This window comes from Trichoplax adhaerens, genomic scaffold (assembly GCF_000150275.1).
Source record: "Trichoplax adhaerens TRIADscaffold_28 genomic scaffold, whole genome shotgun sequence".
NCBI classification, from domain to species: domain Eukaryota; kingdom Metazoa; phylum Placozoa; class Uniplacotomia; order Trichoplacea; family Trichoplacidae; genus Trichoplax; species Trichoplax adhaerens.
In genome coordinates, this window is record NW_002060969.1 from 175,023 (window position 1) to 193,227 (window position 18,205).

Sequence of the window (18,205 nt, forward strand, 5' to 3'; positions counted from 1 at the left end):
ATCTTTTTGTTTACAACTTTTACTATGAACCCAATCAGTGTATTTTGATAAGTAAATTCGCTACAGAAATTAAATATTGTTCCAAAACAAAACTGCGAACTTAAAATTATCTACTATAAAAAATATAAAATGATCGTTACTTACTCTTGCTCTTTATTCTTAGGTTACAATACGGGAAAAATTAGTGTCTTTAATTTAAGTAAGTTACAATATAACGTATCCTGGTAATTACATCATACTCTTATCTAAGTTGACTTATACTGTGTGTGTAAAACAGAGTTTGTAATTACATCGTTAAAAATCTAATGCATTCGTAGTTAACTGGTAGAACCCATGAAAATTCCACGGAATACAGTTTTAATTAGTATGCCAAATCGCAAAACTTTAACGTTAACGCTATTTACGCGTATATTTAACATGCATTGTAGTACGTACAACAGTATCATACAGTCCTATGAAGATCATCGAGCAAAAACATCTAGTATATACATGCAATCACTTCAAATTGCTAGTTCACGAGTACATTAAATGGGGTCAAAAAGTATAAACTGATTGAATAGCCTACCAAATGATAAAGCGGGTTGGCCAAAATAGTATTAATTTCTACATGCACATACTAAGTTAGAAACCATCATATCTAAATGCGCACTAGCGCTTGTTCGTGTTACAAAAACATCTTGACATCTCGTAGTATGTACGGTATATCGGCGATATATACATGTAGCGTTAACTTGTAATTTCATACTGCCTGAGATAACGTAACAATGGTGCGAGAGATCATACCAAGACTATAAACGACACTACTATCGTGACTGAATCTATCCAAATTCTTCACAAACTCGCGATATATTATTTACAATTAGTCCTGATTACATAGACATAATAATTTTATAGCATTTCTAAACCGATTACCAATCCGCAGCAGAATTAGCTAAATAGTCTTTGCGACCGATGCTTTCGACCTGCCTTGTTTGCATAGCTTCCAGCTTTGGGCATTCGGTTATGCGATGACCAAGTCCACCGCAATAGCTGCATCCTTGCGTATCTACGGAGGTGTAATACGGTTGAAACTTTAAGCTCTACATTATCTTAATAAAATCTAAATTCAAATACAACTAATAAGGATTGATGTACAAATAAGAATTAAACCTCCGATCTCCAACCAGGCGTCATCGGCTGCTTGTAGAGTTAATAAAAATGGAGGTAACTTCTGCTTTGCCTCAATTAGTAGATGCTTCAAATCTAATAAAACGTATTCCGCTACAAAATATAGGCAATCACCACAGTGAATAGGATTAATTTAAATTGTGATATATTTGTCAATTCGATTAATCACGTATCTAAGAGTGTATTATATGAATTAAGAACTGTAGCCAAACTCACACGAAGATTTGTTTATAAAAGTAGTTGCAAGTCCGGTTTTCCCGCAGCGACCCGTTCGACCAATTCGATGAACTGATAACGAATGCCGATTAATTAGAAAGTATATCATATAGAGATGGAAGACTATATGAAAAATATTTACCGTAATTTTCTATATCTTCAGGCATATCATAATTAATAACGTGCTTTACGTCGGGAAAATCTAGCCCTTTGGAAGCTACATCTGTTGCAATTAAGACGTCTTTTTTGGACAATTTGAATGATGTAATAGCAAACTCTCGTTCTTCTTGGTCTAAATATAAATAGTTGATCCATTTCATTTTAAGTACCAAAGTCAAGTAGACGAACTAACTTCGTGAATATCTAAAACAACAAGTACCTTTTCCACCATGAATAGCTACAGCCTCTACACCTTTTAATAAGAGGTATTCGTGGATGTCGTCAACATCTTTCTTTTTTTCCGCAAAAATTAGAACAGGAGGGCCTGTCTTTTGGAGACATTCTAATAAATAGACTATTTTCGCTTCTTGCTTAACATATTCTACCTCCTAGAATAAATATTTTCAAGTATCACTCGAACTATTATTACAGTACAATCCATCGATCCGCTTCTCACGAACGAAATCGTAATCAAATAGAAATAACCTGTATCACATCCAGGTTAGCAGCTCCAGCTCGTCCGACATTTACAGTAACTATTAATATAGAATGGATTATGTTGTATTATTGCATGTAATAAGTCCCTGATTAGAATTACCTGGTCGAACAAGTGCACTTTTAGCAAAGTTTTGAATCTTTTTTGGCATAGTAGCACTAAAAAGAAGTGTCTGTCTCTGAGCCTAATGAAATGGAAATTAGAATACAAATTTCATTCACGAATAGCATTTGCAATCCATACAACTTATCATCTTATACCTTAAAATACGAAAAAACTGTACGCATATCCTCTTCAAAGCCCATGTCAATCATTCTATCGGCTTCGTCTATTGCCAAGTACCTATGATATTTATTTTATTTTCATTACAGCAAATATAGGACGTATACACATCGTAAATAGATAATAGTTAACTCCAATGAGCGATTTCAACAATTTTTGATATATACCTGCATATATCTAACGACAAATACTTTTTATCTAACATGTCCATCAATCTTCCTGGGGTTGCAACAGCGATGTGAACACCCCTATGGCAGTTAAAGATCCAAATACCGTAAAATAGTAGTTTATCATAATCATAACTTGATTGCATATAGTTTGCACTTTACACTACCTCCTCATAGCATCTGTCTGTTCTTTCATTGAAATACCCCCAATACACAACATTGTCCTTATCTCGGGATGCCCATCCGCAGTCAATGCTTGGCAAAAACGTTTGATAGTATTATAGGTTTGTCTTGCTAGTTCTCTCTTAAAAAATCATACAATTACATCTAACAACATCGATAGATAGTAATTACATGGCTCAAGAAATTTACCGACGGACACATGATTAGCCCGTAAGGGCCCTCGTTCCGGACGAATGGTAAGCCAGTTTCCTGATAGAAATGACAACCATAGAAACGATCAGCCTATTTTATCAGTTGAATAAGTTTAGACTACTTCAAATCGTCATAGCAATACCTGCTCTAAAGCAAACATGATTAGCGGGAGTGTAAAGACTAATGTCTTTCCGGATCCGGTAAAAGCAATGCCAATCATATCCCGGCCAAATAAGCTTTGATGGATTTAATAAACTCTCGATTAGATAATAGCAGCATTTAGTAACCGTTAAGTCAAGCTCTTAGATAATCATATCACTATAACATACACAGCTGGAATGCCCTGTATTTGAATTGGAGTAGGATGAGTGATGCCTTGTTTTTTTAGTGAATGAATAATTGACTTGGGAAATTTCATTTCCTGCGTACCAATAACAGATCAATAAACGCATGTAAGTTACAGTAAAGTATGGTATAGCAATAAATACTTCAATCGCGAACCTTGAACGTTTTTACAGGGGGTGGAACGTCAGCACCTTCTACAATTATATGCCATTTCTTTCGCAAACGATCTCGAGCCCCTTCTGATAACCTCTGTAGATATCCTGGAGGCTGCCAGCTGTAATGTACAGCACATATTACAGTTAAAATTGCATTGCAGTATGAAGATCTACAGGTACAAGTTTACATTATTATACACCCTTCCATATAGCAAAATTCTTTAAGTTACTGCATTACTAACATTTAACTTTATCGGTTAAAAACTGTGGAAGAGATTACGACACTCGTACATGTTTCTATTTCAGATTGTCTATAGTACTGTATACCATATTACCACTATAACTAAATAGCTAATTTGTAATACCGATTACAAGGTCGTGCGGGCAATAAATGATAATACAGCGGTAATTTAAACCTATACAGATGTACAGGATTTCCAGTTATCGTACTTAATTTCTTTACTGTGAGTAATATATTATATAATCAACGACTCTAAAATTTGATAATTCTTCAAAAGTTTCGATTATATTATGATAAAGAGGTACAGCTATTAAATCACATTCTTACGATAACATCAATTTACTAGTATAACTTTGATAATAATTATAATAGACACCAAAATACATTGCGTTTAATGCTGCTATTACGACGAATTGTCAGCTACCTGTTTTTTAAACAATTACTTAGTTAATAATCTACCTAGTTCTTAAAGATTTTTCATATTTTATACCCTTAGCCAGCTCTGCTGCTGCCATTAAAGCTGAAACAAAATTTGCCATAATTAAATCATTATACGCCATCAATGTCGTTTTCCGATTTATTTTTTGGTTACCAAGTACATAAGTGCTTAGCCACTAATAAATCTGTATTACTGTATTGTACAAGTACATTCCATTTATGCTCACTTCATCATACATTTACTATATCATAGACTAATAAGCATCCTTGAATCTCCAGCGGTGATATAAGAACAAATTAGTTCGTCATGTCATACGGTTACTGCCCAGAGAAAGTGAAATGTCATATTCTAGTGCATACGTAGTTATGCAGAAGACTAGCTCATGAAGACCGCTTAACACTCGCCTCATCCTCGAATTATGGCAACGACTTTTATATCGTTAATACCTACGCTGAAGTCTTTAACATTTTCATTAGATTTCTTAATTAAAAAAGTTGCATTCTTTTAATCATTATAGTTTAGATTTGATTGATTGATAAATCGCTAACAATGTGTACTACCAAAGCAGCTAGCTACAGTATTGTAGTAATGAGTTTATAAAACTATTTGCACAAAGAAAACACTCCCAACTCAAGATAATTTCGGTTGGTTCTATAAAATGTCTATCAGTTCCATACCATGCATCACCTTTTGATGACTTACGAAGGGTCCCAAAATGTTTGTTGCAATCGACTACCATATACTGTATCGTATTACTATAAATCTAACATCATGTACTTAACCTTTTAGGACAAAAGTATAGTATAATGAGGCATTAATTTTCTATGGTGTAGTAGTCCTGCTTAGCGGAGCTTATCCTTTTTCATTATTGCACAATCTTTAACCATACAAACCTTTCCTTTCTGAAATATTTTCTAAGATTTTCTGTTCTTCCTTAAGCTGTTTTTCGTGCTTGGTCTCGTTAAGCGCTGCATCGGAAGAATAAGAACACCTAAGCTGCACTACACGTCTAATAAGTTTTCATTTTTATGCGGTAATAATAAAAATCCAAGTCCTGCACCGACGATAACTATAAAAAAGATAAGAGAATACCATACTTTCAGCATGCTTTTTGAGTTCGTTATGCTGATCTAAAAGGCTAACGGCCGAGTTTGGTCTAAGATTGCGCCCATCTTCCTAAATACGATTTTTAGGTCATGAATAAATAATGAGAAAAAACTTCATTTAACCGAACCTCATAATTTTTCTTATTTAGCTTTCCAAACACACGTATTTTGAGTTTTATACAAAGCAAAACCAAACCTTGGCGCTATAACTTGTCTCCGTTATACCTGCTGCTCTTTTCTTTACGCGCTGAATATCGTATTTATCGTGCTAAGGAGATACGTTTTGTACAATATAAGAACGACAAATACAAGTATAGCATGGAAAGGAAAGTCTATAGAAATCATTAAAGTATATCCACAGTCTAAACCATCCGAACCTGTCGTTGCCGTCGAAGTTTCAGTGGAACATATTCCTCGAAGTCGTGATCATCATTATCAGGTTCTCTTACTGAATTTGAGGTCTCCGTCCTCTCCTGTATGAAGCAGTAGAAAAATAATTTTTAATTTACTGTATTAACAGTGCTCAAGTCTAGAGACCTTTAGTCAACACCATATTCGATGGCGTACTGGACAGTAAACAGTAAATAACTAGTGAAACAATTTAGTATATCATAGGAATGCCTTGTGCATGTAAAATAATCCGATTTAATTTAATTTATTTACTAACTGCTATGGAAAAAGCAGTCATATTCAACTCTTGTTCTTGCATTTTCGAATGATGTTATAATCAGCATTGACGTTGAGTATAATTTTCAATTTCAAAGGTTCTCCAAAAATGCAACAGAATGCTACCGTTGCACTCACTAGGGTAAATCGTTCGTGATACTGTACTGTACTGTACACTACTGTACTGTACACTACTGTACTGTAAACCTGCTGTTCAAATGCGAATGCAACGCAACTATCAATGTACTGTACTGTACAGTACTAGTGTACAGTACTGTACGTTGACAAAATGAGGCCGAATGTACTGTGACTGTACACTGTAAATCTCATTCTACTGTACAGTACTGTACATTCCAGTGCTACCGTTATTTGACTTAATAAATTTTGACCAGAGATCGGCACCGTTTGCAGGCATACAGTACCTTAATAACAGTACAGTATTTTTAAGGACCATTTCTAATAACTGACTTCATGCTAGTAACTGGGAAGGTTCTTTTCGACGTTCGATTCCGAACTTAACTCCTAAAATCGTTAATGATTAGAAACGTAGCTTTTTATCAGAAATGGATAATTATGACGTAATTACTAACCAGCCTGTCGTTATTGACAATGTTAGTATTCCTACGATAAAACAAGAACGCAGATTTAAAAAGATTTTAAGAGCGTTTTCTGCGTTACTATTTTTGTTCGCACGGTTTTTAAATACGTGTTGACAGTACAAATCATGATTCATGATGCAGAAACGTATGTTTAATTTATATATGTATGCTTTAAAGTGAGCTAATAAATTTACTAAATTGGTTTAGACGGTACTTGGACATCACTGTGTTTTTAAGGCATATTTTACATGAATTATTTTAACTTTACGTTTAATTAATCCGTTTAGGGATCTGGTATAATAAAGGCTGGTTTCGCTGGAGAGCAGGTCCCTAAAGTGCGATTCCCCAATTTGTAAGTGAACTAGACTGGGAACTTTATAATGCCCGGTATACGTGTATTGTTACATAAATATGCATTCCAAGAATCTACTTAATAAATGATACTGCTGCGGGATAGACCTTACTACAGTACCATGATTTAAAAAGCATTCATTAAATAGTGTTGGAAGACCGAAGCACGTTCGTGTCATGGCTGGTGCACTGGAAGGAGATGTTTTCATAGGTCAAAGAGCAGAAGTTAGTACTCTACAAAAATAAGATTATTTTACCATATCATATTGTTAATTCATCTTACTATACGTACATAGTTTGCAGTAATCAATGTTTGACACACTTGTAAGTAATGCAGTACTAGCTTTTTTTTACTCGTATTAGCATTGGAAGTAATAAATGATAGAGAAGTGTGATGCATAATTGTATAGCCTAGTGCATATAATTATGAAATGCAAATTTTTTTAATTGATGCTTGTGCCTACGCATGAATATATCTCTCCTGATGGATATGGAATAACACTAAAGGAGCACCGAGGTTTGCTACACATCAAATACCCAATTGAGGTAATATTTCGTATAATCCTCATTAGAAATACTTTTACAGTCTACCACATTTAAATGAAAGTAAGGATCTATTACCGGTCTGATTAATGAATTGTTCATTTTTCTCTTCTTGTTACATTCGTAGCATGGAGTGATAAAAGAATGGAGTGACATGGAAAGAGTTTGGCAAAATATCTATTCCAAAGAATATTTACAAACTAACATTGAAGAGGTTATGACCTCCTTATTACATTTATCAGTCTTTTCGTTAATAATTACAATTGCCAATTTGACTTACTTTAGCATCCGGTTTTACTTACCGAAGCTCCACTAAATCCTAGACGAAATCGTGAAAAATCTGCTGAAGTATGGCATACATTTTACTAAACATACCTGTTACTATATCATCCTATTTATAGTTATTACTATCAATCATATGACAATCTAGATCTTTTTTGAAACCTTCAATGTGCCAGCATTATTTGTTTCTATACAAGCCATTCTCAGTCTGTACGTATTATATAATATATATAGATATTTACGAACGTACATACACATAGAAGTCTACTAAAAGAATTAATTAATTAATAGTCCTCTAGCATATCGTTGCTTTATCTATTCGGATATTACTAGTTAGATTCTTTGTTTTTTACTTAAACTATAGATATGCTACTGGTCGGACTACAGGAGTTGTTCTAGATTCCGGCGATGGAGTGACACACGCAGTTCCAATATACGAAGGATTTGCAATGCCCCATTCTATCATGAGAACTGATATTGGAGGAAGGTAATTCTTCTGTCCTGATAATTAAAAAATTGATGATAACGGCTAGAAATTCACGCGTATCTAACTGATCGTACAGAGATATTTCCAAATACCTGCGAATGTTACTTCGCAAGGAAGGATACAGTTTTCTATCTTCGGCAGAACTTGAAATAGTACGAACGATTAAAGAGGTATCATAGTCATACTGAATTTCTAGCAGACAAGTATATACTCACAATCAAAAATTAAAATATTTACTTACTTATACCTGCCCTTCACTTCCATAGAAATGTTGCTATCTATCCTTAAACCCACAAAAAGAGGTTTGATCATGACTATTACAAAGATTAGAATAGTGTACAATACATGATTTAGCACAATTTTTCAGCTGATCACATTGGAAACTGTACCGTTTATACTTACAGGAATCATTAGAGACTGAACGTGCAATGTATACCCTACCGGACGGCAGTATTATAGAAGTACGTCGATGATTTATTTGTCTTAGTAATTCATTCATTGTACTTGTCCAAATATCCTTGCAAGCTGATAGCTTAGTCTTTTGTTATTATTCAGCTTGGATCAGCACGATTTCGTGCCCCTGAACTTATGTTCAGGCCAGATTTGATAGGCGAAGAAGCTGAAGGGTTGCATGAAGTACGCATGCCTGAGGAAAACTTTATTTGGAATTACCTATAACTAGACTGCAGTATTATCCACAATTTATATCAACGTTTGCTATTTCTTTTTATAGGTCTTATCGTACTCTATCCAAAGATCTGACTTAGATTTACGACGTACTTTATATACAAATATTGTATTATCAGGCGGTTCAACGTTATTTAAAGGCTTTGGTGATCGCCTCTTAGCTGAGATGAAAAAGCTTGCCCCAAAGGATATCAAGATAAGGGTAAAATTTATTAGAAGATATAACTTTTTTTCCATACTCACGTTTTTAAATTTGTTGCAATCAGATCTCTGCCCCACAAGAACGTTTATATTCTACTTGGATCGGGTTCGTATGATTATTATTATGATATGTCTAAATCGTATTCATTTCTTTTGTGGCTGATCTAACAGCTTGCAAATGATTCTAAATGATAATGGAATTATTAATTATCTGTCCTAGAGGGTCAATTCTTGCTTCGTTAAATACATTTCGAAAAATGTGGGTTTCAAGAAAGGAGTATGATGAGGAAGGGAGCAGAATAATTAGCAGAAAAAGCCTGTGATGGTGGTTTCCCCGGCAAGATAGGCGAATCGATTTTGATCTCATGTGCCTGGTAATGTAATGAACTCCTCTGCAGTATGCTGTAGTTGCTGGTGCTGTAGCGGTATCTTTATTCGTTGCTATAAATTTTATAGGGCCAAAGGATTCGACTTAAATTATATTCTAATAAATCTTTTTTTTAATCTGTTTCCATTCGCTCTAAAATGTATTGTGTAGCAAATCTTAATTGATATTTGTATTATTTACGAACTGTAATTCGTAAATTGTAACTCATTAAATTGTTCTTACATCACATTTTGTAGTATTGCTTACTTCTCTAAGTTACACCCACAGCTACCTTCATTATTCCTGTCATTTTAACTACAGTGTAACGTTGGTGATTCAATGGAACGTATGTAAGGTAGACACAAGGGACTATACTGTAATAGTGAGAAATATGCATTTGTTAACGAGGTCTATGAACAAAATAAGGCCGTTACAGTGATCATGTAAAATTAAAATGCATACCTGTCATGTATCTTGTATAGTTATTTTTTCATGTTAGAACGTCTGTTCGAATTTCGAATTATGAATTTAAGTTAAAATATATGGCTATTGTTAAAGTTGCATTCGTATGAGTTTATATCAATACAACATTTACGTATATCGTCGCAATTCAAATTTATTCGTGTTTTAAGTAATAGCAAAGACAATAAAACGCTAGATAGCTAAATAGCGTTTGTGTAGATTCACTACAGCTTTTATTCGGTCCCCAAGGGGAGTGCTTTCCGATTAACATATTTTAGGACTTAAGACCTGATAACAGTGAAAATACTGTGAAATTGCAGATATCATAAATATGTAGTATTTCTGACTTTAGCAAATCGAATTGACAATAAATTAGAAGTAAAAGATATAAAATATAAAAGCAATCGCAACTACCTAGCGGGCCGGTTGCGCACTATTACAGTCGATAACTAAATATAGAAGTTAACGAATAATACAATTCCCCACTGAAAGTTCTATAGCAGTTCGAATCAAATTGTTCACTAGATATATGGTTTTGCTCTTTGCAAAATGCTATCATTACTTCTCGATCGCTTCTAAGATGCAGTACTAAAAATAAATACGTAACGATTCAGATATTTGGTACATCCTAGTAAGAACTATCAAAAAACTATTTCTCTGAAGCATAGATACAGCATTCCAGCTGGATAAGAGTCGATAAACCGTATGGTAGATTAGGCATAACGAATAGAGAAATTATATACAGTAACGAAATATAGCTATGATCGATATAATTCCATGGTTTATAATGTATAATGTAGGTATCACATTATGATGACGCTAATTTTTAATGGCCATGTTTGTTGACAATAACTATGATAGCATGTGACTGGTAAATACCAACTTATAAGTACTTTTCCATTTTGATCAATTGGATCTTTGAAATGTATACTTGACGCGTTGTAAACTTTTTCGAAATCTTTGCGAGCTACGTTGGAGAGCCGACCGGGGAAAATGATTGTGATTCTGTGCAACAAGCTCCTGCAAGTCCTGATCTTGAAATTCAACCATTCGTTTTGAAATCAGTCTCTGTAAATCCATATCAGCAGGGAAAGTATAAGGATTCGCCTTAAAAATACGGACTTGATTTATAATTCTAGCAATCGTCCTACAATCAAAGTCAAACGTAAATATTAATTCGCATTATCTTAAAATTGCTATATCTCACGGCATATGTTTTATGCACGCATAATAATGATACTCATAGAATTATCTTAAAAAGGTAAACTACAACCCTACAACCATCATTATGTCCCGTCATCAGAGCCTGCTCCAATGATGATCACTGGACTGTACCAATACAATATGACACCTACCTCATCTTAGACCATTTATACATTCCATTTGGCATTAAAAAGCCATCACGCTCATGCTGTTGAATCGCGGATAAAAATAAAGAAACTGGCGGTAGTGTCGGCTCGGTTACATTTACCGAATCCAGAATTACTGTTAACGTGTCTGTTTGCAACTTCAGCTGGAATTATAATAAATAATGTTATAATTAATACCTTGCGATAACATAAAGGATGGTGTACCTAACAGTCATTTCGTAAATTCCTATTCGCTATAAAAGGTACCTTATAGCTAGATAAGTGTTCCATAGTATTTAAAGCCTTTGCCGGCAAGCTTCTCCAAACCTACCAGAGATCAATAAAATTCGTTTAGTAGAGTCAATATATTTTTCAACACTCGTATTACCAGTGTTTGTACTGCATTGAGCGAAGTCATTAGATTTTCAAATATTATCAACAGTGATATCTTATTCAAGTTTCGGTCAGCAAACAGTAGCATAGTAGCATCGATACTTGTAGATATCGATTAACGCGTTGACAACCGTAGTTATGCGTACCGGTAACTGTCGAACGACAATCATTTCTAAGCCTTCAACAACTTGTAAAAAAGTGGCATAATTTCGTTTCTCGTAGCACCATTTCGCGATTTTAATAAATTCCGTTAATAACGTTAACTGCATCTAGATAGTGAACGGTGGTTGAACACAAGATGTCAAAAAATGCATCACTTATTAGTGGATATAATTTCAAATATTAAGAAATTTATACTGTCACAAATTGCAAAAGATTATAATCCACAATTTCTTACTTTCGCGGAAGGGCAACCGCAAAGTTCTCCTGCGATCCATATTGATGCGCCTTGAGCTCTTTCAAGCAATATTTCTAAGTATTCACTAGGCTCCAGTTTGGCGATATTCTTCAATGAGGTCTTTTCTCTCATACTTCGCCTCTCCGATGTCATGTAATTAAAAGATTCAAGTTCGTGTTTAGGCTTGCCTATTGATGCTCGAAAATTTACGACTGAACCAAAACGGTTGAATTTTCCAACGCTGGAGTTTAAGTCTGACGCTTCGGTACCCAAGAAATCGATCGGATGCATACCAAGAAATAATTCCTAAGTTAAGTTGTATTCGTAAACGAGGATGTTATTAGTTTACAGATTTATTATTCTTTCTATAATACAATTACAATTATTAGCTCCCAGATCAACAAGGAAAATAACAGTTTAAATAAAAATAGATTTTCACACCTGTTGCATAAGGGTTAGCTGTTTTGCAATTTGAGGAGTAGAGTAATTCAATAACGAATCATGAAAGTTTTTCCCACGATCCATTGCCGTAATTGAAATAGCGCTAGGAACATCATCGAAGCACTTAAGTTCTCGCATCCCCATAGCAGTACTATTTGAGCGCCTTACTGACATTCTCCAATTCTGGACGTCAAATATTTGTCATTGGCTTAAAATTGATACGTATTCTCATCAATCTATCACACTGAAAAACTTACCGATGGAGTGCTACCTAACGTTCTGTTACTTGAAGAGTTGGTTTCGATATCTAAATAACAAAAACAAATGTTATAATCATTAGTAGTAGTAACTATTTCTAACATGATTTATTTCTGTTTTGCTAACCGTCTTCTTCCTTATCTATCTGTTGTTCGCGTATAATAGTATTTTCCGTTTGATCTCTTTCATTCGTACTTAACTTTTTGTCATTGCATAAGTATAACACACGCACTCCCATTCCAGTTGCGTCAATCGGAATTACCTTTCGAGACATTTGATCAAAAAGATATAGTTACTATGAATCCTTAACCACAGAATCGGTGCTCGCAAAACACTGTTATGTAGTACTCACAGTATTCTCCATGAAATCTATCAAGTTGTTCTCTAATTTTTGATTCGTACGAAAATCTTTTGCGTAATATCCCTGCATTAAGGCGAATCTTAGAAAAGACAAAGTACTGAATATTACAATAACCAGAGCATTACCTCTATCCATTCATACAATATGTCTAGTGAACGAAACTGAACTTGAACTTGTTGGTAGGTTTGGGTACCACCAGTTTCGATGACGCAAGTTGCAGAGGTATAAACATTAGTAATAAACTGATATAATTGTAGAGGTGTCATAATATATCGGAAGGTTAACAAGAAATCGTTGACATAATCTTGACCTTTCGCGTCACTAGAAAGTAAAAAGTATTTTTATTCCTTAAAATATCTTTCTTCACCTCATAGCGAGCTATTAAATTAGATTGAGTTAGCATTGGCTTTATATTTCCATACCGCGCATACAAGAAAGATAATAAACCCCTTCGTGTACCAGTCTGAAGAACTGGCGTGGAGCCTGTAGAGCTCGACAACATATTTGGCGAAATCATGTCCCAGCTTCCGCCAAAAATAAGCGTAGGATTCTTTGGTGTAACTCTGAACGATAGTGGCTGATTTCCATCGCTATATGAGATAATTGCCGATGACTTAAGTTCCTACTATTGAAGAAATTAAGTAACATTATCTTCTACTAACCAGTTTGCCAAAGAAAACAGCAAGGAAGAATCTAAACCCCAACGTTCGGCATCAATTTCCTGCTCAAAAATAATTTGCTGTGTTATACTATCTCCTTTCTCAACAATTGAAATATGCAAAGTCTTCGAAAAGATGATATTAGTGACGAACCTCCAGTTGTTGCTTTGCAGCAACCAAGAAAGACATTCTTTTTTCCATATCAATCAGGTTTTTTTTAGTCCTTGCTAGCCTGCCTTTAGTTGGTGAAACTAATTCATAGTAAATATTGAGCAAAAAACAAGTTAATCTTCTTTCTTATCAACTAATTTTTAATGTAGTAATCTCTAGTTGTATATGGATATATACTTCTTTGCTTTCCGTCAACATCTTGCAATCTAGAAAGATATTTTAAAGTTTTAACTTTCATCATTTTTTCAACCTTAATTTGTTGGTCAACATCCTACATTAATTAAATCAGAAATTTTAGTATCAACATCACTACTTGATACTTTCAAGTCATGATAAGATCTCGAGTATATGCTATATGTACGTACAATTAATTTTTGCACGATATTTCTCTTTAGTTCCTCCAAAGTTTTGTTTTTTGACGAATCGACCTGTGAGTATTGTAATTAGCCAGAGAATACTACTTTATGCAACTGAATCTTAGATGAATCTGTCTTAGCTAGATCCTAAATAAGCCTGTCTCTATTTAATTATCGCCAACATATAGATAGAGGTAGTTAAGGACTGTAACGAACATAAAGCTACCATTGCAGGATATGAAGAATTTAAAGGTATAATATGTATTTTAGCTTTTTACCACTATAAATACATATGATATTAATACCCAATATAGTTATCTCTCATGTCTATTAAGATCTTCTCAAAAATTTAAAATACGTTTTGAGATTTTCCAGGTTCTGTACATTTATGATACAACCCTAAATTATATCTGTATATTTCTCCTATTGCCTAGAGCTCATAACTATTAAGAACAATAGCAAACTAAAGCATCATATAACAACTACTATTGTAGTGCTATAATATCTAGGTGCTCTATAATCAAAGCCCCCTAATAACTGCCGGTGCTTAAATTACCACCTAAAAAAATGTCTATCTCATCATCGAAGCAATTTTAAAATCTTATACCGCATAAAGATTTGATTTCAAAGATTGATCACGTTCGATGAAAGTCGACAAGCGTCACCATCAGTAAAAATGGTTAAGCGTAGCAGACAGGTAGACTGTACAATAAGGTTAGACTCGAAAGAACAATCGTCGCCAATTTTAAGTACAGTAGCATAGTACATTATATGCCTCAATAAATTAAGAAAGCTAACCATATATACTTACTATTCGCCGATTGTAATCCAGAATTGGCTGTATATCATTATGCAATTCTTCTTTGCTCATGTATATTGAGCTATTACGTCTCAATTTTTTCTTCAATATGGCAATACCGGAGACGTCTGAACCAGTATCGATATCGTCGTTTGCTTTTCCTCGCGATTTAGTATCAGTAGGTTGAATGGATTCAACCGGTTTAAGTAGAGGATCATCTACAGTCACTTTATCTGGTAATTTTCTCGTTATGTGAACTAAATTATCAAAATTATCGTTTGGTCGATCGATATTAACTTCTCTAAATGGAGTGACAGCTGATTTTCCGACGACTACGGAGCTAGTAGATAGAGATGGTACGTAGTTACCGACAGCGGCGTAATCATTAGATGGCTTGTGAATAATTTTGGCTTGTCTGTAAAATCATTAGCATATGTTTATATCAATAAAGTTTCAAAAAGGATTCGATCACATACAAGGAAATAGTACGCAGCAATTTCATCGTACCCCATTGGTTTCATTCTAGTATTTGAAGTTTTTCCTCTATCGATGACACGATACATCTCATTAAGAAGTTCTTCATCCCAATATAGATCACAGTACTGATCAGCCACAGCTTCTTTGAAAGCGGATCGATTCATTCCAGTTAATGACATTATATATTCAGCTATGACAATAGAACAAATTCACATACCGATAAGTATAGAGTGATATTTACGTTAGCATAATGAATCGTATACAACATAGAATATAGGATTTAAGATACGTAATATAGTAGTACAGCAAATTTTACCCATAGCCAGTTCTTCGATGCCATTTTCAAGATACCCATCATACGCGAATTCTTGACGGATCATCGACGCCAATCTTGATAGCATTTCGCGTTCTTCCAATGATGAGGGATCACTCTATAAAGTATCAGAAAATAAATAAATTTTACATAAATTGTGGATTTAATAATAAGAATTTTAATTTCAGGTTACCAATTCTAATACAGAAATGGTTGGACTCCTATTTTCCTGAAAATGCGTTGATGGCATAAAATTATTAGGTTTGCTGTTGTCCATATCGCCGTACATCTCATGAGACATAGTGATTGGGGAATTGTTGTCGCTAATATGGCGAAGTTTTGATGATAGTCGTGAGTTTCTTTGATTATACCTAGCTGAGCCACTGCGATTTTCGCGCTCGGATTGTACAGGGTTACTGTCTTCCAATTGTCTTTGTTCATTACTATTTAATGAATTTGATTCAATGGAATGCACTTGCTTTGTGTTCTCTAGTCTTACATCAAGCGATCTGTTTGCAGGCGAGGGAGTGTCTTTCCCCTTTACTAAGTACGCCCGGTATTTACTCTCCTCATGAAAATATGGCGTAGGATCGTTTGCTTGCTTTTTAATTGAACTTTCCATTTGTCGATTCATAGAAAGATCATCATGATCAATTTTCTCATCTACTTCACCTAACAACCTTCGAGATATTTCTATTTCATCAATTGATACATCCTGTGTATCGTTCTTATTGCTACGTTCAGTTTCGGATGAGTGAGCCGGTTTATTAATACCCGATCTTTTACTTATTTCGATTTCATTGCGGTCGTAAGCTGCAAAAAACGAATTTTCGGCACGAGAAACTGGGAAATTGTCGTTCGGGCTATTTACTACTGTAGGATAGCTTTGCTGATCTTGCTCACGCCCTTTTAAAATATCCCTAGACATCAATTCATTACTAGAATTTTCGCTTAATGAATTGTACCCAGCACTTCTAGAATTTGGCGATAAATCGTTGCCCGTAGTAAGTTGACCATCATTTCTTGTAAAATAAACAGGGTTAACGGGAACACCAAAAGGCGAAATATTAGAATATGGGTACACTGTGTTCGCATTTCTAGCAGGAGAAACTGGTGATTGCGGTAGAAAAGAGAACGGGCCGTTTAATTGTTGTTGAATAGTTGCATAATATAATTGCTCTTGATCGGACACTATCGGAAAATGTTGCGAGTATTGATTCCTGTTACCAGCATTGAGCAGATGCTGGTTGTAGAGAGCATTTGAAGTCGGAGCAGTAACGTAGTGTAGGCCTGATGGTGAGGTAACAGGTACAGTTGAAAATTTATGATTTACTTGCAACTGTTCAGGAATTTCTATATTAACTGGCTTAGTTCCAATATTTACTGTATGGCTTCCGCCATAGCTAACGCCTGGAAGATCAGTGTTGACCGGTAACATGGATGATGTCGAGATGGAAAGCGATGTAGGCAGCGGTTCCACGGTGGGTGTAGAATCACTATGCACTTGTTTCAAGTTTACTGTATCAGAAAGTTGAACTTCCGCATCACTCTTAATTTTACTAGAGCTATCTTTAGAGTTATCGGAATGAATTGGAATTAGCATTGGTGAACCATCTTGTTTCTGAATAATAGCATAACGCTGACCACTAATTTCGATGATTTGGCTTTCCTGCTGATTACTAGCAAACCTAATGAAATCATCACTAGGATTATTTTCGATCACAGATCTTTTGGTCGTAGAATGGTTACGCGTTTCTGACTTTCGATCAACTTTAAGAGCATCTTTAGTGGAATGAATTGTTGTCAACGAAACATTCGATACGGTAAAGTTCACGGAATCGGTAGCATTGCTTACTGACGATGATATGTGTTCAAGACCCGGCGGATCGGCGTTCTTATTATGCATTGATGATCGTTCAGATAGCGTAGAGTATTCATTGTCGCGTTCATTAGAATGATTTTTGACTTCTATAACGGGTACTTTCTCACTTTCAGATTTAGCAGCCTCCGTTGCTGATTCCTTATTGGCTACTTTTTTCTGTATTAATTTAAAAACTGACGTTTTAGACTTGTTGGAAGATGTAGTTGTAGTAACGCTAGTTTGATCGGGCTCACTATTTGATGAAGATTTAGCCGTTGATATTATTTTATGATTGTTTGTTACGCCACCTTTGCTACTGGATAAAACAGGTGGACTTCCAATATCAGGAGTATGTTCTGGCGTAGGGTGAGTGACTGTTACGACAGGTGTATCAGGTATACTATGCTCTCTTGGCACCAATGAATTAGTGGAATCGTTCTTTGCTGTAGCAGTCTCGGCGGATTCCTGCTTCTGGCATTCTTGCTTCTTTACCTTGTTATCTTCCTTAAGATCTACTTCCGGTGATGTTTTAGAATGGCCTCCAGAAGGTTTTTCAGCTTTAAGTTTCTGAATTAGA

General features: G+C 34.9%; 1 protein-coding gene across 1 annotated transcript; it reads right to left on the reverse strand.

The window, feature by feature from the left end:
• Positions 1–908: 908 nt before the first annotated feature.
• TRIADDRAFT_51106 (uncharacterized protein) lies at positions 909–14,503 on the reverse strand (the record flags this gene model as incomplete). Its single annotated transcript, XM_002117743.1, has 20 exons — positions 909–1,045; positions 1,150–1,260; positions 1,384–1,455; positions 1,526–1,675; positions 1,763–1,931; positions 2,029–2,078; positions 2,141–2,222; positions 2,299–2,380; positions 2,488–2,568; positions 2,655–2,791; positions 2,860–2,919; positions 3,005–3,098; positions 3,192–3,283; positions 3,364–3,481; positions 4,063–4,123; positions 4,936–5,010; positions 5,140–5,218; positions 5,262–5,297; positions 6,405–6,408; positions 14,484–14,503. 20 exons carry the CDS (start codon positions 14,501–14,503, stop codon positions 909–911), a joined length of 1,710 nt encoding a protein of 569 aa, XP_002117779.1.
• Between the last annotated feature and the right edge of the window lie 3,702 nt (positions 14,504–18,205).